Here is a 24,810-nt window from a genome sequence, read left to right on the forward strand (position 1 = left end):
AAGAACCTAAAGCCAGATGATCTCTGCTGTGGCATCGGCGACAACTTTATATTCAGATTCAGTGCTTGACTGGGACACTGTAGCTTGCTTGCGAGATCTCTAGGAAATAAGGTTGCCTAAGAAAGACAGTGTACCCACCGGTACTACGTCGATCATCCAAATTATCAGCCCAATCTGCATCTGAAAATGCGTCAAGTAGCAATGATCCAGTCTTGATAAAACGTAAGCCAAAATCAGTTGTGTCTCAGAGATAACGAAGAATGTGTTTAACTGCAGTCCAATGCACTGAAGTAGGGCGGTCATATATTGGCAAACACGATTTACCGAGAACAAAATATCTGGTCGAGTCAGCGATAGTTACTGGAGTGCTCCCACAACACTCCTATACCGAGTGGAGTTCTCTGGTGATAAAGGTTTTCCATCTGTTAGAGTAATCTGTTCAGCGGGGACCATCAGTGTCATGTCAAGCGGTTAAGATTTTAAAGACCCCAAAGGACAGGTTGTGCCACATGCATCCTAGGACAGGTTGTGCCACATGCATCCTGTATTCATGTAGATGTAGGAGTACGCTCCATGGCCTGATCTACTCCCCTGCCCCCCTCCTTCGTTGGTTTACCTTTGCTAAATTTTAGCACTTATCACATCGAATATTAAGATTAAGATGCTAGTTAGAATTAGTAAATATAATTTAATCACAAAACTAATTATATAGGTAAAAACTAAAACACAAGACAAATCTAATAAATCTAATTAGTCTATGATTCGTTAATATGATGCTACAATAAGCATTTGCTAATCATGAAATAATTGGAATTAAAAATTTTCTTATTATTTAGTCATCATCTATATAATTATTTTGTAATTATAATATATTTAATATTTATATTTAACATTCAAATATTTGATATAACACGTAATAAACTTAGTCTCTAGAACCAAACAATGTTGACTTTTGTTGTAGCTAGAGTGGTAGAAGCTAGAACCAAACAAGATATAACATGTAATAAACTTAGTCTCTCGAACCAAACAACTTAGTCTCTGGACCTAGGTGCTCATAGTAAGGGGTACAAGCTTGTCGAGAGAGGGAGTGAGTCCCAAGTCTATGAGAGTGATTGAGTCAAATGTCAATATCGGGAGTGAAGAACAAACGGTGAAGTGTTGTATCTTCCTCCTTCCCCTAGGGACTCTGGATGACTCCTTTTATAACCACAAGGGGAAAGCCTAGGAGTACAAGGGTTGTCGTGCTGCTGTAATGTTTGGGGGATACGAATCCGAGCACCTAGCAGTATGGTCGGCGGGATGGCCCTTGTCCTAGATGCTGCTTTTGATCAGGAGAAGGATGTCCGATCCCTGTAACATGCGCTTTGACCAGTTAGAGAACCGAGGCCAGGCTCGGGGGCTCGGATGTGTACCCGAGCCTGTCCTGTGAGGGGCGCGGATGAAACATTTATAAGTGTGTCGAGTCGTAGTGGTTGAAATAGTGCTCAACATGGTGAAAAGTACATGGTAATCTAGCTCGTCCGTCATCCGGGATGCGGAAAGCAGATGGGACACTGGCCTTGCGGTTTCTGTAGCCATAATGTCTTCGGTGTTCGCAGGAGGGTCGACGGCGTTGTGCGTTTCTCTGTTGGTACTGTTGGTCGAGGCTGACTCGGGCGAGGCGGAGACTTCTCCCGAGGCTGAGGCCGAGGCCAGGTCAGCGCACAGGTACGCAGTCCTTCCCGGAGTGGTTGAAATAGCAGTCGGAGTGGTCTCCAGTGGGATTCGCGGGAGAGTTGGTGGCATTTAATGCGCCCTAGTCAGGGCAGTTGGCCGAGGCTAAGCTCGGACGAGGCAGAGTTTTCTCTCGAGGTCGAGGCATTGACCATACGTTGCATGTCCCACTCACTACCGGAATCCGAGGCTTTGCCGAGTGTTGCATTCTTTGCCGAGTGCATTTTGTCGGGCACTCGGCAAAGACGGCTTTGCCGAGTGCCGCACTCGGTAAAGTTAGGCTCTCGGCACAGAGCCCCTTTACCGAGTGCTGAACACTCGGCACAGCACGACACTCGGCAACGACAAGTTTGCCGAGTGTCCAACGCTCGGCAAAGAGGGCTCTCGGCAAAGGGCCGTCAACGGCCGTCCCAAAGCTGACGGCCGTCAGTCTTTGCCGAGAGCCAAAGTCTGGCACTCGACAAAGAGGCTTGTTTGTCGAGTGTCTAACAGCTAGCACTCGGCAAAGCTGCCTTTGCCGAGTGTCATCTTTAGACACTCGGCAAAGTATATTTTTATTTTTTTGATTTTGTCTCCCAAAACTTTTTGTAGACCTACATGTATCATTTGTGGACCTACATGTATCATTTGTGGACAATTATAACATAGTTTCAATCGTTAGTAGATTTAGTTCATTTATTTGAATTTCTTCGGAAAATTCAAATTTGAACTGCAGGTCACTCGAAACTTGGACAACCGTACATGCAAAAATGATATTCATGTTACTTAGCATAAGTTACGACCGATTGCAGGTGCGGACCGGAAACTTCGAGCAACATGCTCACTAAACATGGCCGTGAACTTGGCATCCACATGTTTAAAAATTGTATAAAACCCAAACAAAGTCAGAAAATAATGAAACTTGTCCACGTGTCATGATATCATATGTACAGGCTGTGATAAAAATTTTAGAATGTTTGGAGAAAGTTGTGAGACACTATTTATAGAAACCTAAAGGACTACACATGAAATCAAAGAGTTTCAATGTGGATCTCTTATGTTTCTACACATAGTGTCTCACAACTTTCTCCAAACATTCTAAAATTTTTATCACAGCCTGTACATATGATATCACCACTGAATGGATTAGAAAGACCGATGATTTCGTGGAACGGGCATATGGCGAAGCTGCTAAAGGAGCGAGTCTAGTCCCATGCCCGTGCAGCAAATGTGACAACTGGAAAAGAAAACCAAAGAAGACCATGGTAGAACATATTTGGAAGAATGGATTTACGCCGGGCTATACTCGGTGGATATTTCATGGTGAAGCGCATCGTACGAGAGAGGAGGTGCTGAGACAACGTGTCGAGGATTATGACGCGGATGCGGGGGTAGCGGATATGTTGAACGACTATCAGGAGGCACAGTACACGGGAGGATGTATGGATGACGAGCCAGAGCCGACTGCAAAGGCGTTCTACGACATGTTCGACGCGGCACAGAAGCCCCTTCACGGCCAGACAAAGGTTTCTCAACTGGATGCCATTGGGCGTGTAATGGCGTTCAAGTCGCAGTACAGCATGAGTAGAGACGCATTCGATGGCTTGTTGACGGTTATTGGGAGTCTGCTTCCGGATGATCACGTTCTGCCAAAGAGCATGTGATAGTTGCCTAGAGGGGGGGTGAATAGGGCGAAACTGAAATTTACAAATATAAACACAACTACAAGCCGGGTTAGCGTTAGAAATAAAATCGAGTCCGCGAGAGAGAGGGCGCAAAACAAATCGCAAGCAAATGAAGAGTGTGACACGTGGATTTGTTTTACCGAGGTTCGGTTCTTGCAAACCTACTCCCCGTTGAGGAGGCCACAAAGGCCGGGTCTCTTTCAACCCTTCCCTCTCTCAAACGATCCCACGGATCGAGTGAGCTTTTCTTCTCAAATCAAAGCCGGGAACAAAACTTCCCCGCAAGGGCCACCACACAATTGGTGCCTCTTGCCTTGATTACAATGGAACTTTGATCACAAGAACAAGTGAGAAAGAAAAGAAGCAATCCAAGCGCAAGAGCTCAAAAGAACACGGCAAATCTCTCTCGCTAATCACTAAGCCCTTTTGTGGAATTGGAGAGGATTTGATCTCTTTGGTGTGTCTAGAATTGAATGCTAGAGCTCTTGTAGTAGTTGGGAAGTGGAAAACTTGGATGCAATGAATGGTGGGGTGGTTGGGGTATTTATAGCCCCAACCACCAAACTTGACCGTTGGTGGAGGCTGTCTGCTCGATGGCGCACCGGACAGTCCGGTGCACACCGGACATGTCCGGTGCCCCCGCCACGTCATCACTGTCGTTGGATTCTGACCGTTGGAACTTCTGACTTGTGGGCCCGCCTGGATGTCCGGTGCACACCGGACATCTACTGTTCCTTGTCCGGTGTGCCAGTATGGGCACGCCTGACTTCTGTGCGCGCTGCGCGCGCATTTAAGGCACCGCAGGGAGCCGTTGGTGCGGAGGTAGCCGTTGCTCCGGAGTTGCACCGGACAGTCCGGTGCACACCGGACATGTCCGGTGAATTATAGCGGACTAGCCGTTGGCATTTCCCGAAGCTGGCGAGTTCCTGAGGCTGCTCCTCCTTGGCGCACCGGACACTGTCCGGTGTACACCGGACAGTCCGGTGAATTATAGCGGAGTCGCCTCTGGAAATTCCCGAAGGTGGCGAGTTTGAGTTGGAGTCCTCTGGTGCACCGGACATGTCCGGTGGTGCACCGGACACTGTCCGGTGGCACACCGGACAGTCCGGTGCGCCAGACCAGAGGTGCCTTCGGTTGACCCTTTGCTCCTTGGTTGAATCCAAAACTTGATCTTTTTATTGGCTGAGAGTGAACCTTTAGCACCTGTATAACTTATGCACTAGAGCAAACTAGTTAGTCCAATTGTTTGTGTTGGGCAATTCAACCACCAAAATTATTTAGGAACTAGGTGTAAGCCTAATTCCCTTTCAATCTCCCCCTTTTTGGTGATTGATGCCAACACAAACCAAAGCAAATATGGAAGTGCATAATTGAACTAGTTTGCATAATGTAAGTGCAAAGGTTGCTTGGAATTGAGCCAATATAAATGCTTATAAGATATGCATGGATTGTTTCTTTCTTATTTAACATTTTGGACCACGCTTGCACCACATGTTTTGTTTTTGCAAACTCTTTTGTAAATCCTTTTCAAAGTTCTTTTGCAAATAGTCAAAGGTAAATGAATAAGATTTTGCAAAGCATTTTGAAGATTTGAAATTTTCTTCCCCTGTTTCAAATGCTTTTCCTTTGACTAAACAAAACTCCCCCTAAATGAGATCCTCCTCTTAGTGTTCAAGAGGGTTTTGATATATCATTTTTGAAATACTACTTTCTCCCCCTTTTGAACACAATAGGATACCAAATGATAAAATTCTTTGAAAACACGAAGTTTTTGAAATTGGTGGTGGTGCGGTCCTATTGCTTTGGGCTCTCTTACTTTCTCCCCCTTTGGCATGAATCGCCAAAAACGGAATCATTAGAGCCCTCGAAGTACGATCTTCCCCTTTGGTCATAAATAAATGAGTTAAGATTATACCAAAGATGAAGTCCGGTCCTTTTGCCTTGGGCTCTTACTTTTCTCCCCAAAGACAAAGACCTTTTCTTTGATGCTCATACTTTTTTCCCCCAAGAATGGAGAGTTGCTTGGAGTGACGGCGAAGTATGAGTTACGTAGTGGAAGCCTGTGTCTTCGCCGAAGACTCCAATTCCCTTTCGATATACCTATGACTTGGTTTGAAATAGACTTGAAAACACATTAGTCATAGCACATAAAAGAGACATGATCAAAGGTATATAAAAGAGCTATGTGTGCAACCTAACAAAAGAAATTGCGTGAATCAAGAATATTGAGCTCATGCCTGAGTTTGGTAAAAGATTGTTCATCAAGAGGCTTGGTAAAGATATCGGCTAATTGATCTTTAGTATTAATGTATGAAATCTCAATATCTCCCTTTTGTTGGTGATCCCTAAGAAAATGATACCGGATGGCTATGTGCTTAGTGCGGCTATGCTCGACGGGATTGTCGGCCATTTTGATTGCACTCTCATTATCACATAGCAAAGGGACTTTGGTTAATTTGTAACCGTAGTCCCGCAGGGTTTGCCTCATCCAAAGCAATTGCGCGCAACAATGACCTGCGGCAATGTACTCGGCTTCGGCGGTGGAAAGAGCGACCGAATTTTGCTTCTTTGAAGCCCAAGATACCAAGGATCTTCCCAAGAACTGGCAAGTCCCCGATGTGCTCTTCCTATTGATTTTGCACCCTGCCCAATCGGCATCCGAATAACCAATCAAATCAAATGTGGATCCCCTAGGATACCAAAGCCCAAACTTAGGAGTATAAGCCAAGTATCTCAAGATTCGCTTTACGGCCGTAAGGTGGGATTCCTTAGGGTCGGATTGGAATCTTGCACACATGCAAACGGAAAGCATAATATCCGGTCGAGATGCACATAAATAGAGTAAAGAACCTATCATCGACCGATATACCTTTTGATCCATGGACTTACCTCCCGTGTCGAGGTCGAGATGCCCATTAGTTCCCATGGGTGTCTTGATGGGTTTGGCATCCTTCATTCCAAACTTGCTTAGAATATCTTGAGTGTACTTGGTTTGGCTTAGGAAGGTGCCCTCTTGGAGTTGCTTCACTTGAAATCCTAGAAAATACTTCAACTCCCCCATCATAGACATCTCGAACTTTTGTGTCATGATCCTACTAAATTCTTCACATGTAGACTCGTTAGTAGACCCAAATATAATATCATCAACATAAATTTGGCATACAAACAAGTCATTTTCAAGAGTTTTAGTGAATAGAGTAGGATCGGCCTTTCCAACTTTGAAGCCATTAGCAATAAGGAAATCCCTAAGGCATTCATACCATGCTCTTGGGGCTTGCTTGAGCCCATAAAGCGCCTTAGAGAGCTTATAGACATGGTTAGGATACTCACTGTCTTCAAAGCCGGGAGGTTGCTCAACATAGACCTCTTCCTTGATTGGTCCATTGAGGAAGGCACTTTTCACGTCCATTTGATAAAGCTTAAAGCCATGGTAAGTAGCATAGGCCAATAATATACGAATTGACTCAAGCCTAGCTACGGGTGCATAGGTTTCACCGAAATCCAAACCTTCGACTTGGGAGTATCCCTTGGCCACAAGTCGAGCTTTGTTCCTTGTCACCACACCATGCTCATCTTGCTTGTTGCGGAAGACCCACTTGGTTCCTACAACATTTTGATTAGGACGTGGAACTAAATGCCATACCTCATTCCTAGTGAAGTTGTTGAGCTCCTCTTGCATTGCCACCACCCAATCCGAATCTTGGAGTGCTTCCTCTACCCTGTGTGGCTCAATAGAGGAAACAAACGAGTAATGTTCACAAAAATGTGCAACACGAGATCGAGTAGTTACCCCCTTATGAATGTCGCCTAGGATGGTGTCGACGGGGTGATCTCGTTGGATTGCTTGGTGGACTCTTGGGTGTGGCGGCCTTTGCTCTTCATCCTCCTTGTCTTGATCATTTGCATCTCCCCCTTGATCTATGCCGTTATCTTGAGGTGGCTCATTTGATTGATCTTCTACTTCATCAACTTGAGCTTCATCCTCATTTTGAGTCGGTGGAGATGCTTGCGTGGAGGAGGACGGTTGATCTTGTGCATTTGGAGGCTCTTCGGATTCCTTAGGACACACATCCCCAATGGACATGTTCCTTAGCGCGATGCATGGAGCCTCTTCTTCACCTATCTCATCAAGATCAACTTGCTCTACTTGAGAGCCGTTAGTCTCATCAAACACAACGTCACATGAGACTTCAACTAGTCCAGTGGACTTGTTAAAGACCCTATATGCCCTTGTGTTTGAGTCATAACCAAGTAAAAAGCCTTCTACCGTCTTAGGAGCAAATTTAGATTTTCTACCTCTTTTAACAAGAATAAAGCATTTGCTACCAAAGACTCTAAAATATGAAATGTTGGGCTTTTTACCGGTTAGGAGTTTGTATGATGTCTTCTTGAGGATTCGGTGTAGATACAACCGGTTGATGGCGTAGCAAGCGGTGTTGACCGCCTCGGCCCAAAACCGATCCGATGTCTTGTACTCATCAAGCATGGTTCTTGCCATATCCAATAGAGTTCTATTCTTCCTCTCCACTACACCATTTTGTTGTGGCGTGTAGGGAGAAGAGAACTCATGCTTGATGCCCTCCTCCTCAAGAAAACTTTCAATTTGAGAGTTCTTGAACTCCGTCCCGTTATCGCTTCTTATTTTCTTGATCCTTAAGCCGAACTCATTTTGAGCTCGTCTCAAGAATCCCTTTAAGGTCTCTTGGGTTTGAGATTTTTCCTGCAAAAAGAACACCCAAGTGAAGCGAGAATAATCATCCACTATTACAAGACAATACTTACTCCCGTCGATGCTTATGTAAGCGATCGGGCCGAATAGATCCATGTGTAGGAGCTCCAGTGGCCTGTCGGTCGTCATGATGTTCTTGTGTGGATGATGTGCACCAATTTGCTTTCCTGCTTGGCATGCGCTACAAACCCTGTCTTTCTCAAAATGAACATTAGTTAGTCCTAAAATGTGTTCTCCCTTTAGAAGCTTGTGAAGATTCTTCATCCCAACATGTGCTAGTCGGCGATGCCAGAGCCAGCCCATGTTAGTCTTAGCAATTAAGCATGTGTCGAGCTCAGCTCTATCAAAATCTACTAAGTATAGTTGACCCTCTAACACACCCTTAAATGCTATTGAATCATCACTTCTTCTAAAGACAGTGACACCTACATTAGTGAAAAGACAGTTGTAGCCCATTTGACATAATTGTGAAACTGAAAGCAAATTGTAATCTAAAGAATCTACAAGAAAAACATTGGAAATAGAATGGTCAGGAGATATAGCAATTTTACCAAGACCTTTGACCAAACCTTGATTTCCATCCCCGAATGTTATAGCTCGTTGGGGATCTTTGTTTTTCTCATATGAGGAGAACATCCTTTTCTCCCCCGTCATGTGGTTTGTGCACCCGCTGTCGAGTATCCAACTTGAGCCCCCGGATGCATAAACCTACAAAACAAGTTTAGTTCTTGACTTTAGGTACCCAAATGGTTTTGGGTCCTTTGGCATTAGACACAAGAACTTTGGGTACCCAAACACAAGTCTTTGAGCCCTTGTGCTTGCCCCCAACATATTTGGCAACTACCTTGCCGGATTTGTTAGTCAAAACATAAGATGCATCAAAAGTTTTAAATGAAATGTTATGATCATTTGATGCACTAGGAGTTTTCTTTCTAGGCAACTTAGCATGGGTTGGTTGCCTAGAGCTAGATGTCTCACCCTTATACATAAAAGCATGATTAGGGCCAGAGTGAGACTTCCTAGAATGAATTCTCCTAATTTTGCTCTCGGGATAACCGGCAGGGTATAAAATGTAACCCTCGTTATCCTGAGGCATGGGAGCCTTGCCCTTAACAAAGTTGGACAATCTTTTAGGAGGGGCACTAAGTTTGACATTGTCTCCCCTTTGGAAGCCAATGCCATCCTTGATGCCAGGGCGTCTCCCATTATAGAGCATACTTCTAGCAAATTTAAATTTTTCATTTTCTAAGTTATGCTCGGCAATTTTAGCATCTAATTTCGCTATATGATCATTTTGTTGTTTAATTAAAGCCATATGATCATGAATAGCATCAATGTTAACATCTCTATATCTAGTACAAACAGAAACATGCTCAACACTAGATGTAGAGGGTTTGCATGAATTAAGTTCAGCGATCTTAGCACGCAAGATATCATTATTATCTCTAAGATCGGAAATTGTAGCATTGCAAACATCAGAATCTTTAGCCTTAGCAAGCAATTTTTCATTCTCAATTCTAAGGCTAGTAAGAGAAATGTTCAATTCTTCAATCCTAGCAAGCAAATTATCATTATTATCTCTAGGATTGGGAATTGAAACATTACAAACATGTGAATCAACCTTAGCATTTAAACTAGCATTTTCATGTCTAAGGTTGTCAATCATCTCATGGCAAGTGCTTAGCTCACTAGATAGTTTTTGACATTTTTCTACTTCTAGAGCGTAAGCATTTTTAACCTTAACATGTTTCTTGTTTTCCTTAATAAGGAGGTCCTCTTGGGAATCCAAAAGGTCATCCTTTTCATGAATAGCACTAACCAATTCATTTAATTTTTCCTTTTGTGCTATGTTAAGGTTGGCAAAAAGGGAACGCAAATTATCTTCCTCATCACTAGCATTATCATCACTAGAGGATTCATATTTCGTGGAGGATTTAGATTTAACCTTCTTTTTGCCGTCCTTGGCCATGAGACACTTGTGGCCGACGTTGGGGAAGAGGAGTCCCTTGGTGACGGCGATGTTGGCGGCGTCCTCGTCGTCGGAGGAGTCACTTGAGCTTTCGTCGGAGTCCCACTCCCGACAAACATGGGCATCGCCGCCCTTCTTCTTGTAGTACCTCTTCTTCTCCTTTCTTCTCCCCTTCTTGTCGTCGCCCCTGTCACTGTCACTTGATAATAGACATTTAGCAATAAAGTGACCGGGCTTACCACACTTGTAGCAAACCTTCTTGGAGCGGGACTTGTAGTCTTTCCCTCTCCTTTGCTTGAGGATTTGGCGGAAGCTCTTGATGACGAGCGCCATTTCCTCATTGTCGAGCTTGGAGGCGTCTATTGGTTGTCGACTTGGTGTAGCCTCCTCCTTCTTCTCCTCCGTCGCCTTGAATGCGACGGGTTGAGCTTCGGATGTGGATGGATCATCAAGCTCGTTGATCTTCCTCGAGCCTTCGATCATGCACTCAAAACTTACAAAATTCCCGATAACTTCCTCGGGGGTCATTTTAGTATATCTAGGATTACCACGAATTAATTGAACTTGAGTGGGGTTAAGGAAAATGAGAGATCTTAGAATAACCTTAACCACCTCGTGGTCGTCCCACTTTATGCTCCCGAGGTTGCGCACTTGGTTCACCAAGGTCTTGAGCCGGTTGTACATGTGTTGTGGCTCTTCCCCTTTGCGAAGCCGGAACCGACCGAGCTCCCCCTCGATCGTTTCCCGCTTGGTGATCTTTGTGAGCTCATCTCCCTCGTGCGCGGTTTTGAGCACATCCCAAACCTCCTTGGCACTCTTCAACCCTTGAACTTTGTTATACTCTTCTCTACTTAAAGAGGCGAGGAGTATTGTTGTTGCTTGAGAGTTGAAGTGCTCGATTTGGGCCACCTCATCCTCATCATAATCCTTATCCCCTATGGATGGTACCTGTGCACCAAACTCAACAACATCCCATATACTTTTGTGGAGTGAGGTTAGATGAAATCGCATTAAATCACTCCACCTAGCATAATCTTCACCATCAAAAGTTGGTGGTTTGCCCAATGGGACGGAAAGTAGAGGTGCATGTTTAGAAATGCGAGGATAGTGTAGGGGGATCTTACTAAACTTCTTACGCTCTTGGCGTTTAGAAGTTACGGAGGGCGCATCGGAGTCGGAGGTTGATGTTGATGAAGTGTCGGTCTCGTAGTAGACCACTTTTCTCATCCTCTTTTGCTTGTCCCCACTCCGATGCGGCTTGTGGGAAGAAGATTTTTCCTTCTTCTCTTTGTGGTGAGAAGAGGGTTTCTTCTCCTTCCCTTTGTTGGAGGAGCTCTTCTTCTTCTCCCTCTTTTTGGTGCGGGACTCTTCTGATGAAGTGCTCCCGTGGCTTGTAGTGGGCTTTTCGCCGGTCTCCATCTCCTTCTTGGCATGATCTCCCGACATCACTTCGAGCGGTTAGGCTCTAATGAAGCACCGAGCTCTGATACCAATTGATAGTTGCCTAGAGGGGGGTGAATAGGGCGAAACTGAAATTTACAAATATAAACACAACTACAAGCCGGGTTAGCGTTAGAAATAAAATCGGGTCCGCGAGAGAGAGGGCGCAAAACAAATCGCAAGCAAATGAAGAGTGTGACACGTGGATTTGTTTTACCGAGGTTCGGTTCTTGCAAACCTACTCCCCGTTGAGGAGGCCACAAAGGCCGGGTCTCTTTCAACCCTTCCCTCTCTCAAACGATCCCACGGATCGAGTGAGCTTTTCTTCTCAAATCAAAGCCGGGAACAAAACTTCCCCGCAAGGGCCACCACACAATTGGTGCCTCTTGCCTTGATTACAATGGAACTTTGATCACAAGAACAAGTGAGAAAGAAAAGAAGCAATCCAAGCGCAAGAGCTCAAAAGAACACGGCAAATCTCTCGCTAATGACTAAGCCCTTTTGTGGAATTGGAGAGGATTTGATCTCTTTGGTGTGTCTAGAATTGAATGCTAGAGCTCTTGTAGTAGTTGGGAAGTGGAAAACTTGGATGCAATGAATGGTGGGGTGGTTGGGGTATTTATAGCCCCAACCACCAAACTTGACCGTTGGTGGAGGCTGTCTGCTCGATGGCGCACCGGACAGTCCGGTGCACACCGGACATGTCCGGTGCCCCCGCCACGTCATCACTGCTGTTGGATTCTAACCGTTGGAACTTCTGACTTATGGGCCCGCCTGGATGTCCGGTGCACACCGGACATCTACTGTTCCTTGTCCGGTGTGCCAGTATGGGCACGCCTGACTTCTGTGCGCGCTGCGCGCGCATTTAAGGCACCGCAGGGAGCCGTTGGTGCGGAGGTAGCTGTTGCTCCGGAGTTGCACCGGACAGTCCGGTGCACACCGGACATGTCCGGTGAATTATAGCGGACTAGCCGTTGGCATTTCCCGAAGCTGGCGAGTTCCTGAGGCTGCTCCTCCTTGGCGCACCGGACACTGTCCGGTGTACACCGGACAGTCCGGTGAATTATAGCGGAGTCGCCTCTGGAAATTCCCGAAGGTGGCGAGTTTGAGTTGGAGTCCTCTGGTGCACCGGACATGTCCGGTGGTGCACCGGACACTGTCCGGTGGTGCACCGGACAGTCCGGTGCGCCAGACCAGAGGTGCCTTCGGTTGACCCTTTGCTCCTTGGTTGAATCCAAAACTTGATCTTTTTATTGGCTGAGAGTGAACCTTTAGCACCTGTATAACTTATGCACTAGAGCAAACTAGTTAGTCCAATTGTTTGTGTTGGGCAATTCAACCACCAAAATTATTTAGGAACTAGGTGTAAGCCTAATTCCCTTTCAGCATGTACGAGGCACAGAAACTACTTCGTGCACTCAAGATGACGTATGAGCAGATTCATGCTTGTCCGAAGGGCTGCGTGCTATTTAGGAAAGAATACGCGGAGACAAAATACTGTCCCAAGTGTAATTCGTCTAGGTTTATGGAGGTAGACTCTGGTGATGGACAGAAGAGGCAGCTCGACATCCCCTTGACAATCCTACGACACCTTCCGTTCATACCGAGGATCCAGCGTCTGTACATGACAGAGGAATCCGCGAAACAGATGACATGGCACAGAAATGGAAAACGATACAATCCTGACAAGATGGTGCATGCATCAGATGGTGAAGCATGGAAACACTTTGATGACATTCACCGTGAGAAAGCCGAAGAGGCTCGTAATGTACGTGTTGCGTTGGCCACAGATGGGTTCAATCCCTATGGAATGAGCGCTGCCCCGTACACATGTTGGCCCGTGTTTGTTATCCCAATCAATCTCCCCCCTGGTGTGTGCTTTCAAAGGCAAAATATATTCATGTCGTTGATAATTCTCGGACACCCGGGGAACAAAATGGGCGTGTACATGGAGCATTTGATCGATGAATTGGTACGTGCCTAGGAGGAAGGGGTATGGACGTATGACCGAGCTACGAAGACAAACTTCAGAATGCATGTTTGGTACCAGTACTCAATGCAGGACTTACCGGCGTATGGGCTATTCTGTGCCTGGTGTGTTCACGGTAAGTTCCCATGCCCAGTTTGCAAGGAAGCTCTCAGGTTCATTTGGTTGAAAAAGGGTGGCAAATATTCGTCCTTCGATAAACATCGACAATTTCTTCCTGCTGACCATCCATTCCGCCTAGACATCAAGAACTTTACGAAAGGTGTCGTAGTGACAGACCGCCCACCTGCAACGATGACTGGTGCCGAAATTCGTCAACAGATAGATGGGCTCGTGGCCAATACAGAAGGTGGTTTTGTGGGATATGGTGAGCAGCATATGTGGACACATAAGTCTGGCTTGACTCGGCTCCCCTATTATGACGACCTGCTCCTTCCACACAACATTGACGTGATGCACACTGAAAAGAATGTTGCTGAGGCACTGTGGGCAACAATTATGGACATTCCTGATAAGTCAAAGGATAATGTGAAGGCAAGAGTGGATTTGGCAGCGTTATGTGATAGACCAAAACTAGAGATGAAGCCGCCAAGTGGCGGAAAGTCGTGGAGAAGGCCTAAGGCCGATTTCGTCCTAAGCAGGGCCCAGAGGAAGGAAGTACTTCAGTGGATCAAGATGTTGATGTTCCTTGATGGGTATGCATCTAACCTGAGTAGGGGGGTGAACTTATCTACTATGCGAGTCTTAGGGATGAAGAGTCATGACTTCCACATATGGATTGAACGGATTCTTCTTGCGAAGGTTCGAGGCTATGTCCCTGAGCATGTCTGGCTAGCGCTTGCAGAGTTGAGCTATTTCTTCCGTCAGCTTTGTGCAAAAGAGTTATCTCGGACCATTGTTGCAGACTTGGAAAGATTGGCCCCTGTGTTACTGTGTAAGCTTGAGAAGATATTTCCACCCGGCTTCTTCAATCCAATGCAGCATTTGATTCTTCATCTCCCCTATGAGGCACGAATGGGGGGCCCCGTGCAGGGACGTTGGTGCTATCCAATCGAGAGATGTCTAAAGACTATTCGAAAGAAATATAGAAATAAATGCAAAATCGAGGCTTCCATTGCAGAGGCATACATTCTAGAGGAGGTCTCAAACTTCACAACAATTTATTATGGTGACAAACTGCCGAGCGTGCATAATCCACCCCCTCGTTACAATGATGGCGACAATGAATCGAACCTTAGCATATTTTGAGGCCAACTCGGAAGCGCAAGTGGCTCGACCACCAAGACCCTGACACATGAAGAGTGGCGGCATATCATGCTATGCGTATTGACCAACCTTGAAGAGGTGACGCCATACATGGAACAATTTCTTCATGAATTCTGGCGTTGATCAAGGGATCCCACTCCACAGGAATATGACGCTCTTCTTAGAAAGGGTGCGAGAAATGGGTTGCCCAATTTCATTTCCTGGTTCAAACGTAAGGTACATGCTTAGTTTGTAAAAGAGATACGTCTTTGAACTCAATTTAGCGTCTTTTAACTTGCGAATACTTGCAAGGCCAAAGAGATCCATCTATGAGTGCCGAGTTGAGACAAGTAGCCAACGGCTTTGCTTATAGGGTCAAGAAATATTCTGGGTATGACGTCAATGGATACCATTTTCGCACAACACACTACGACAAAAGTCGGCCCAATCGGAAAACAACGTGTTCTGGAGTCTTTACGCCGGGCCTTGACAATGTCGATTATTTTGGACGAATTGAAGAAATATATGAGCTCAATTTTTATGGTTCCAAACCTCTTACTCCAGTGATATTCAAATGTCATTGGTTTGACCCTCAAGTGACGAGACGGACACATTCTAATCTTGGGATAGTCGAAATTCGACAAGATTCCACCTTAGCAGGAGACGATGTCTATATCGTGGCCCAACAGGCCACACAAGTGTATTATCTCCCATATGCGTGTCAAACGAAAGAACATCTTAAGGGTTGGGATGTTGTGTATAAGGTATCGCCGCACGGGAGGTTACCTGTTCCTAACAATGAAGATTACAACTTAGACCCGGACACATATGATGGAGAGTTCTTCCAAGAAGATGGGCTAGAAGGGCGATTTGAGATAGACTTAACTGAAGCTATCAGAATGGACGTAGATATTGAAATGGTTGTAGAAGAGGAGGATGATGAGGTGCAAAATGATAATGACTTAGGAATCCTTGAAGGCAATGATGAGGTTGCGTCTTCCGATGATGTTGAGATTGAAATGCTTGATAGTGATGATGAGAGTTATGATCCGGCTAACCCCGACACATATGAAGATTATTTTTAATCAATGTAATGCTATATGACTTTTTATTTCACACCTGTTTTTAAATACATCTTTTTATATGTGCTTATTTGTTTACTCTTAATTGCAGGTTGTTGGACAAATATGGTGGGTGGTTTCCTGAGGAGGAGGAGGGGGAGGAGGAGTAGGACGGCGGACGATGCAGAGCAGGCAGCGCAGCAGGACGAAGCAGAGCAGGCAGCGCAGCAGCAGGCGGCGCCTCAGGACAACGACGACCAGCAGCAGGACGACGACGACCAGCACCAGGATGCCTCAGGTTCAGGCGGCTCTAGTTCGAGGAGCATCTACCTGCGAGGCCCCGCGAGTCTCCCGCCGCGTCCCATACTTCGGGACAGACGGCCGCTGATTCGACCGGAAGGGGAGAGGTATGTAACTTTATGTTCTTCATTCTTGTTCATATTATGTGTTCAAAATCATAATATAAACTAATACTTTTTATTTATCACTTGGACAGGTCTTGGACGGTTTTGGATTATGCTGGGGGTCATCGTCGCCCCCCAACAACATCCTCGGCCTGCTGTGCAGGGAACACTTCCCTGGACTTGTCGAGTACGCCGGAGTGACGGGCCCAGCCTTCACCTTCGACCACTACGTCGTCGCCCCTGATGCAGTAGACCGGGACAGCAGGGAATTCAATAACAAGGCGGAGCGGGTGAAGCAAGAGCTGTGGGTAAGTCTTAGTATAATGTAAAATATGTCGCATTCGTTGCAAATTCTTGAAATAATGTATGGATACATCGTTTTTGTATGCAGGATTTCTTCAGATGCGATGCTGGATACGAGGCTAGGGCGGATGTGGTGGCCACCACGAGCTGTAAGAAGCTCGTTGTGGACATGCACTATGAGGCCCGCATCCAGGCCATCATCACCTACCACGGCTCCGTCCTTGGGGAGAAGGTGACCAAACCTCAAGCCTGAACCATGTCGTTGACCAGGGAGCAGTACCTGCAGGTAAAGTCATGCATGTTTGGTACCAGTACTCAATGCATGAATTTTATTTTATCTTCTGATATGCACTTTATGTGTTTAATTTGCAGGTGATTCCACATTGGTGCACCGCACATCCTCTGTGCTGGGAGCAGATGGTGGATAGGTGGTGTTCGGCTGAGTGGGACGAGGCACACACAGCTAGCCGGGAACGGCGTTTGATGATGCAAGGCCCGTCCCACCACCAAGGCAGCCGGAGCCTGGGCCAATATGCCGAAGCATGGGTACGCCACCTTTTTTATTTAGATATATAACACTAAGTTAGATATTATTTCTAACTATCTCGTTGGTTTTTGTTGCAGTCGGCGTCACATGGTGGCAGGCCTTGTTCCACCTTCTCGGCCTATGCTATGGCCCATAAGGGTAAGGCGACGTCCGACGTCATCTACAACCCGGATGACGGGCCCGAGGCCTACACCAACCCCGCCGTCTACAGCCGCCTCCATGACTACACCGCCATGGCGTAGGAGGTCCATGGCCCAGACTATGATCCGAGCACCGAGCCGATCGACCCTGATGTGCTGATGAGGGTCGGAGGAGGCAAGAGACATGGGCGGTACTGGATTGTTGACGGGGCAATCGACTCGTCCTCCACTCCCACTCTGTCTCAGGTGAGAGCAAGGAGCACGGGTTCGAGTCCAGCCATACGACCTCGGCACGACAGCTCACAGCATCGCATACAGCAACTCGAGGTTAGTGCTTATGTAACTCGTCCTTTCTTGAGTTATATACCTTCTCTTTGAGTTACTATAACGTTGGCTTGTAATATTACAGACCCAACTAGAAGAAGAGAGCAGGGAACGTCAAGAGATGGAGGCGAGGATAATGGCGGAGCGGGCGGCGGCTGATCAGAGGATGGCGGAGATGTTCCAGTACATGCAGAGCCTTGGCGCCGCACAGGGCATCGCTCCGTCACCTCCATTGTTCCCCCAGTTGACCCTACTCTCTTCCACACTCCTGTGAGTATCAAAATTGTAGTTACATGTTTGTAATGCATCTGGTATAACACATGTAATCTCTTCTCTGTGCAGGGCCAATCTGGGGCGGCATCCAACAACCCTCCGGAAGGGTTCAGCCCAACGCAGCCCAGGTCAAACCGCCCACCTCCATGAGTGGTGTTTTCATTGTTGTAGACTTCAAAACTTATGTATAATACTTATGTCTGTGTTTGATACTTATGTGAGAGCTTGCGACGTTTGAGACTTATGTTTGTGTTTAATACGTGTGTTGAACACTTATGTTTGTGATGGATATTTATGTTTGTGTTGGCTATTTATGTCTGTGATGATATCTGTGATGTATATATGTGATATGTATGTGATATCTTCTGTTTGTGTGGATGGAATACAAAAAACAAATAAAAAAGGTATATACTGGTCACTTTGCCGAGTGTTACACTCGGCAAAGAGCACAGACCTGGGCACCGGCTTAGGTTCTTTGCCGAGTGTTATGTCGCTGGCACTCGGCAAAGAGGTCGGCTTTGCCGAGTGCCGCACAAAACACTCGGCAAAGAGCCTGACATGGGGACCCTCTCTGGCGGGCTCTTTGCCGAGTGTCCCAACTGGCACTCGGCAAAGAAGACGGCTTTGCCGAGTGCTGCCAGAAAGACACTCGGCAAAGATATCTTCGTTGCCGAGTGTCAACGTTGACACTCGGCAAAGCCGCCGTCTCCATCACCCAGCGCCGTAACGGCCGCTTTTCTTTGCCGAGTGCTCCCTGGCACTCGGCAAACATCTTTGCCGAGTGCCCGACAAAAAGCACTCGACAAAGAAGGCTTTGTCGATGTACTGTTTGCCGAGCCTTCTTTGCCGAGTGTTTTTAATGCTTCGCCGAGTGCTTCAGGCACTCGGCAAAGCTATTGATTCCGGTAGTGACTCGGTGTTGTTGAAAACAGTAACCGAAGTGGGGGAATAGTGTCTGGTATTCGCGCCCTCACGTCGTTGTGGGTGGTGAAAGTAGATTTGAACGCGGTCGCATAGTCCTTTGTTGACTTCGTTGTCTTCGATGGGGTCAGTGTTCGTACATTGTGCATTAAATGCGCACGTCCTGAGGTTCTGAGAATTTTCGTCGAGGACGGGCTCGTGGCTGGACCCTCGCCCGAGATGCCCTCAGCGAGGCAGATATGCATTTTCCATCCAAGGGTGCCCCTGGTGAGTCGCAGACCCATGCAGGCGTAGCGTTCACCCGAGGATGGGCTCGAACGAAGCGTAGTTGTGCGGCCGGCAAGCGAAGCCTTGGGTGAATCGTGATTTGGTCCTACATGATCTTGGAGGTCTGGCAGCGCGTTTACTCTGTGATTCCCTGGTACTCGAGTGTTCTGGTATGATTAGGGATATAATCTGGTTACTCTTAATTATGATACCCAACAAGTAAATATAATTTAATCATAAAACTAATTATATATATAAACTAAATCACAAGACAAATTTATTAAATCTAATTAGTCCATGATTCGCTAATATGATGCTACAGTAAGCATTTGCTAATTATGAATTAATTAGGATTAAAAATTATTATCCACGTGTGTTAAAGTAAATCAGAGTATAAATTAGTTTAAGTTATACTCTAATTCATCTTAATTCACGCGGATTGAGCTGAAGGCCGTAGGGCCGTAGGGTGATGCCCAGTCCCAGTCTCGGCCGGCCAGCTCTCTTTTAGTAGAGACACTCTGCCACAGCGTAGCCTAGCATAGCGTCCACTAGCTAGCTAGCTAGCTAGCATCAGTCATGGAGGATGGCGCCGAGAAGGCGACGACACCGGATTCTTCTTCTTCGCAAGCGGCACCGCCAGCGCTGAGCGCGGTGTACGTGAACAGGCGCCTCGTGGCGGGCAACCGCGCCATGGCCGCCGTCCACGTCGCGCTGGTCGCCACGGTCATCGGCCAGCGCGCCCTGGCGCTGCTCTCTGCTGGAACCAGCAGCGCGTCGCCCGCGTCCCGGTCCCTGCAGGTGCAGCACGTGGCCATGGCGCTGGCCGACCTGACGCTGCTGTTCGTGTGGGCGCTGTCGCAGTCGGGGCTGTGGCGTCCCGTGACGCGCGCCGCGTTCCCGGGCCGGCTGCTGGCGGCGGTGCCCCGCGGCGCGCTCCCGCGCGTGGACGTGCTGGTGGTGACGGCCGACCCGGACAAGGAGCCGCCTCTCGGGGTGGTGAACACGGTGGTGTCGGCGATGGCGCTGGACTACCCCGGCGGCAAGCTGAGCGTGTACCTGTCGGACGACGCCGGGTCGCCGCTCACGCTGCTCGCCGCCCGTAAGGCCTACGCCTTCGCTGCCAGGGCCTGGGTGCCCTTCTGCAGGAGGCACTCCGTGCAGTGCCCCTGGCCGGACAGGTACTTCGCCGGCGACGACGACGACGCTGACGGCGATCGGCGGCGGGAGGAGCTCGCGGAGGAGAGGGCAAGAGTCAGGGTACATGTCTGTCTGTCTGTCTCTAGTGTTTTGCTTTTGATTAGACTATTTTTTTTCTTTTCCGGTCCCTCTGGGCGTGACGTGTGTGATGACGTCAAAGTGGCACATCGGGATGGAGTCTCCAACACACTCCAAAGTCCAAACTCCAAAGTGCCGTAATCAGTGTCACGTGGAAGTGGAACAACCATTTTCGTCCTCATGCATTGCATGCATGGTAACGAAAATAGAAAAAAAACACGAGGGTGGGGTAGTGGCCTGACGTGGACAGGTAACTGGATTAGGGCTGGTTTTGTGTGGCCTGCTGATTTATTTATTTATTTTTCAGAAACTATACGAGAAGTTGAAAGCGGATATAGAGGCGGCTAAGAATGACGAGACTATTTCTGGGAGCTGGTCAAAAGACAAACGTCAGAATCACGATGCTTACGTGGAGGTAAAACTTGTTACTCACTCCCTTCTAATGACCGAGGAAAATTAAGAGTGAGATTGGTTGAAGACTCAATTAGACCGAAAAGACTTTATTCTAGTTTTTAAGAATAGAGTTATTTTATTATGTGTTTTGTAAGTAAATCAAATATCTAGAAAATAGAAATAAAGTTTCTCAGCTTCTTTCTTATTAAATACCGACGCACCATAAGAGCATCCGATCCGTGGCAGATCATCGAAGACGGCGACGGCGTTGAGGAGATTCCGGCGCTGGTGTACGTAGCCCGCGAGAAGCGGAGAGCGTGGCCTCACCACTTCAAGGCCGGCGCTCTCAACGCCCTGGTACATTATAGGCACAGATTTTGTAGTAATCTGGTCTGGACTGGAACAACAACAACAACAATAATAATAATGGATCATGCATGCATGCAGCTGCGAGTGTCGGGCGTGGTGAGCAACGCGCCCTACGTGCTGGTCCTCGACTGTGACATGGCCTGCAACAGCCGCGCCTCCGCCCTGGACGCCATGTGCTTCCTCCTCGACCGCAGGCCGCCGCCGGACAGCCTCGCCTTCGTGCAGTTCCCGCAGCTGTTCCACAACCTCAGCCACAAGGACATCTACGCCAACGAGCTCAGATACATCTTCGGGGTATATATATACTAGCTAGCTACCTACCATGCATCTTAATTTGCTTATTGCTTGTCGTTAACCCCGCCGCCGATCGTCCGTCCGTCCGTATCAGACCCGATGGTTCGGCCTGGACGGCGTCCGGGGCCCTCCCCTCTCCGGCTCCGGCTTCTACGTCAGGAGAGACGCGCTTTACGGGGCCACACCGACCGCGGACTTCATGCCCGATGCCACCGCCGTCGCCGAGCTCAAGACAAGGTTCGGCCACTCCGACCGTCTCGTGGCATCCTTACGCAGCCCCGGCGTTCCACCAGAAGCAGAAGCGATGATGTCCCTTGCGGCGCTGGCCTCCTGCGCATACGAGGCCGGCACCGCCTGGGGCGCCGGCGTCGGCTTCATGTACCAGTCGGTGGTGGAGGACTACTTCACGGGGTTCCAGCGCTTCTTCGCCCGGGGGTGGACCTCCGCCTACTGCTACCCGGAGCCGCGCCCGGCGTTCCTCGGCAGCGTGCCCACCAACCTCAACGACGTGCTGGTCCAGAACAAGCGCTGGATGTCCGGCATGCTCGCCGTCGGCGTCTCCAGGCGCCACTCCCCGCTCGCCTGCCGCCCGCTCCTCCGGGCCTCCCTGCTCCAGGCCATGGCCTACGCCTACTTCGGCTTCGCCGCGCTCTGCGCCGTCCCCGTGCTCTGCTACGCCACCCTGCCGCAGCTCTGCCTCCTCCGGGGCGTCCCGCTATTCCCCTGCCCCGCCGCCACCGCGGCGGCGTTCGCGTCCTCGCTTCTGCAGCACATGGCGGAGGTGTGCGTGTCCAGGCGGGGTAGGCTGGACCTGCGCACGTGGTGGAACGAGCAGAGGTTCTGGGTGCTCAACGCCCTCACAGCCCAGCTCTTCGGCTGCGTCAGCGCCGCCCAGGAGCTGCTCGGCGCACGCGCCTTGGACTTCGACCTCACCAGCAAGGCCGCCGTCGACGGGAGCCTGTACCAGGACGGCGTGTTCGACTTCACGGGCTGCTCCGCGCTGCTGCTCCCTGCCACCACGCTCTCCGTGCTCAACGCCGCTGCGATCGTCGCCGGCACCTGGAAGATGTCGTCGTCGTCGTCGTCATCGAGCGGCGGCTTCCACTTCGCCCCGCAGCTGTTCCTCATGTGCTACGGCGCGGCGCTCAGCTACCCGCTACTGGAGGGGATGTTCCTCAGGCGGGATCCTGCGAGGGTTCCGCCACGCATCACCGCACTCTCGGTCGCATTGGCAGCCGTGCTGCTTGCCGCCATGCTTGGATGAACATCAACCGAGAGATGCACGGCCTGCTTCAACTCTTGTCTACTGTTCTAGATATACTGTACTTTTAATTACTATTCCCACTGTATTCCCACCGTTGAAGCACAACAACGCAGTGAACTAAACGACGAACGAGAAGAAGCCCAAGGTTAATTAGAACTAATTTATGATATACGTTCGGACTAATTATTCTACACATCAAAGATATTTATGTAATGCGGTATAATATATATAATTTGTTTACTATTGCATACGCATAAATTTAGAAAGATAAGAATGTGAGTTCAAAGGAAATGAATTGACGTGCATGATAAAAAAAAAATCTGATTTTCAATGTTTTATTTCGTCTATAAATATATAATCTCTCCAACAAACATGCAGTTAGACTCGTTATAACCAATTCATGATATATATACTGATACTAATTATGCTACATGTCGAAAGTATTTATGCATTGCAGTACACTACGCAAAAATCATCAAACGTTATAAAATGTGAATAGAAATATCATAAACATACAAAAGATGAAAGGAGAGCCATGAACTGACAATGTATCATAAAAACGTATTGACGTTGGCATAAATATGTATACAAAATAGCATAAAAAGAGGGTCGTCGATCCACCACCGTTCGCCGCCTAGAGAAGTTTGTCGTCGTCGCTCGCACCTAGGGAAGGCCGGCGTCGTCGCGGGAGGGGGGCGCCAGCGGGCGCCACTCCGTATGTGCGCCTCTGGGATCCGCCGCCCCGTGCGCTCCTCCAAGATCCGTCGCCGCTGCTGCCTTCACCATCGAGCCTAGGGTGCACCGCCACCACTTGTCCCGTTTGGGAACACCGTCGGTGCTTGTCCGCCCGCCATAAGAGCGTCACCGCCAATCGCCCGCCTTGGCGCGCCACCACCGCCGCTCGCACGCCCGAGGAAACTGTCGCCGCCGTTCGCTCGCCCGAGAAAACCGCCACCCCGCTAAAACCTAATCCCGGACATGGAGTCTTTTTATAGCCGTCTGCGTCTGGTGCGGCTGAACCGGATGACACCGTTAAGACATGCCTTCTCTAGTTATTTAGTTATTAGAAACCAGGGCTCCAAATATACTATATATATATATATATATATATATATATATATATATATATATATATATATATATATATATATATATATATATATATATATATATATATATATATATATACGGCGGTACTAAAATGCATCTGGGTGCATTTTAGTTTATGGATGCACAGACCCAAGATTTCCTGTCCCCGTCGCCGCCTCGCGCACAGATCCAAGACTCCCTGCCCCCCGCCGCCGCCTCGCGCCTCCCTGTCACGCGCCACCCTATCCCCCGCAGCCGCCGATCGCATCCCTGTCACCGCGCCGCCGCCGTCTCCTCCTTCCTCCGATCCTCTAACCCTAGATCCATGGCCCCACCGTCGCTGCCGCACCTTGAATCGCCTCGATGCTCAACCCCGCATTAGGTGTGATTGCAACTGCTGTATAATTCTACCCAAATATCTGTTAAAAAATGTAAACAAAATGATTGCAACTGCTGGTGTGTTGTAATTGCAACTGCTGGTGTGGCGTGGATGCAACTGCTGAGTTACTCTGATGTGATTGCAAGTACTGAATAACTCTGGGAAATTTTGTTAAAAAAATATGATTGCAACTGTTGGTCTGGTGTAATTGCAACTGCTGGTCTGGTGTGATTGCAACTTCTATATAACTATGTCCAAAATCTGTTAAACAAATAATGATTGCAACTGCTGTCTGGTGTAATTGCAACTACTGGTCTGGTGTGATTGCAACTTCTATGTAACTATATCCAAAAATCTGTTAAACAAACAATGATTGCAACTACTGTCTGGTGTAATTGCAACTGCTGATCTGGTGTGATTGCAACTTCTATATAACTATGTCCAAAAATCTGTTAAACAAATAATGATTGCAACTGCTGTCTGGTGTAATTGCAACTGCTGGTCTGGTGTGATTGCAACCTCTATATAACTATGTCCAAAAATCTGTTAAAACAAACAATGATTGCAACTGTTGTCTGGTAATTGCAACTGCTGGTCTAGTGTGATTGCAACTTCTATATAACTATGTCCAAAAATTTGTTAAACAAAACAATGATTGCAACTGTTGTCTGGTATAATTGCAACTGCTGATCTGGTGTGATTGCAACTTATTTGAAGAGGTTGAGCCGTTCGCGGAGGAGCCGTTCACGGAGAAAGAGGG

The 24,810-nt window shown here is 47.9% G+C and overlaps 1 protein-coding gene across 1 annotated transcript; it reads left to right on the forward strand.

Annotated features, from left to right (window-relative positions):
- The first annotated feature begins 19,297 nt into the window (after positions 1–19,297).
- LOC103650687 (cellulose synthase-like protein G2) lies at positions 19,298–22,830 on the forward strand. The gene is made up of 5 exons (XM_020550344.3): positions 19,298–20,244; positions 20,570–20,677; positions 20,902–21,012; positions 21,103–21,318; positions 21,413–22,830. Exons 1-5 carry the CDS (start codon positions 19,564–19,566, stop codon positions 22,580–22,582), a joined length of 2,286 nt encoding a protein of 761 aa, XP_020405933.1. The 5' UTR covers positions 19,298–19,563; the 3' UTR covers positions 22,583–22,830.
- Positions 22,831–24,810: the final 1,980 nt, after the last annotated feature.

The sequence above is a fragment of the Zea mays genome, chromosome 3, assembly GCF_902167145.1.
Source record: "Zea mays cultivar B73 chromosome 3, Zm-B73-REFERENCE-NAM-5.0, whole genome shotgun sequence".
Lineage (NCBI taxonomy): Eukaryota > Viridiplantae > Streptophyta > Magnoliopsida > Poales > Poaceae > Zea > Zea mays.

What these genes read in the sequence shown, in the direction of transcription:
- LOC103650687 (XM_020550344.3), top strand. Translation starts at nt 19,564, where the DNA reads ATGGAGGATGGCGCCGAGAAGGCGACGACACCGGATTCTTCTTCTTCG. An exon ending in AGGAGAGGGCAAGAGTCAGG is followed by an intron (nt 20,245 to 20,569) that starts GTACATGTCTGT and finishes TTTATTTTTCAG; the next exon opens with AAACTATACGAGAAGTTGAA. An exon ending in CCGGCGCTCTCAACGCCCTG is followed by an intron (nt 21,013 to 21,102) that starts GTACATTATAGG and finishes GCATGCATGCAG; the next exon opens with CTGCGAGTGTCGGGCGTGGT.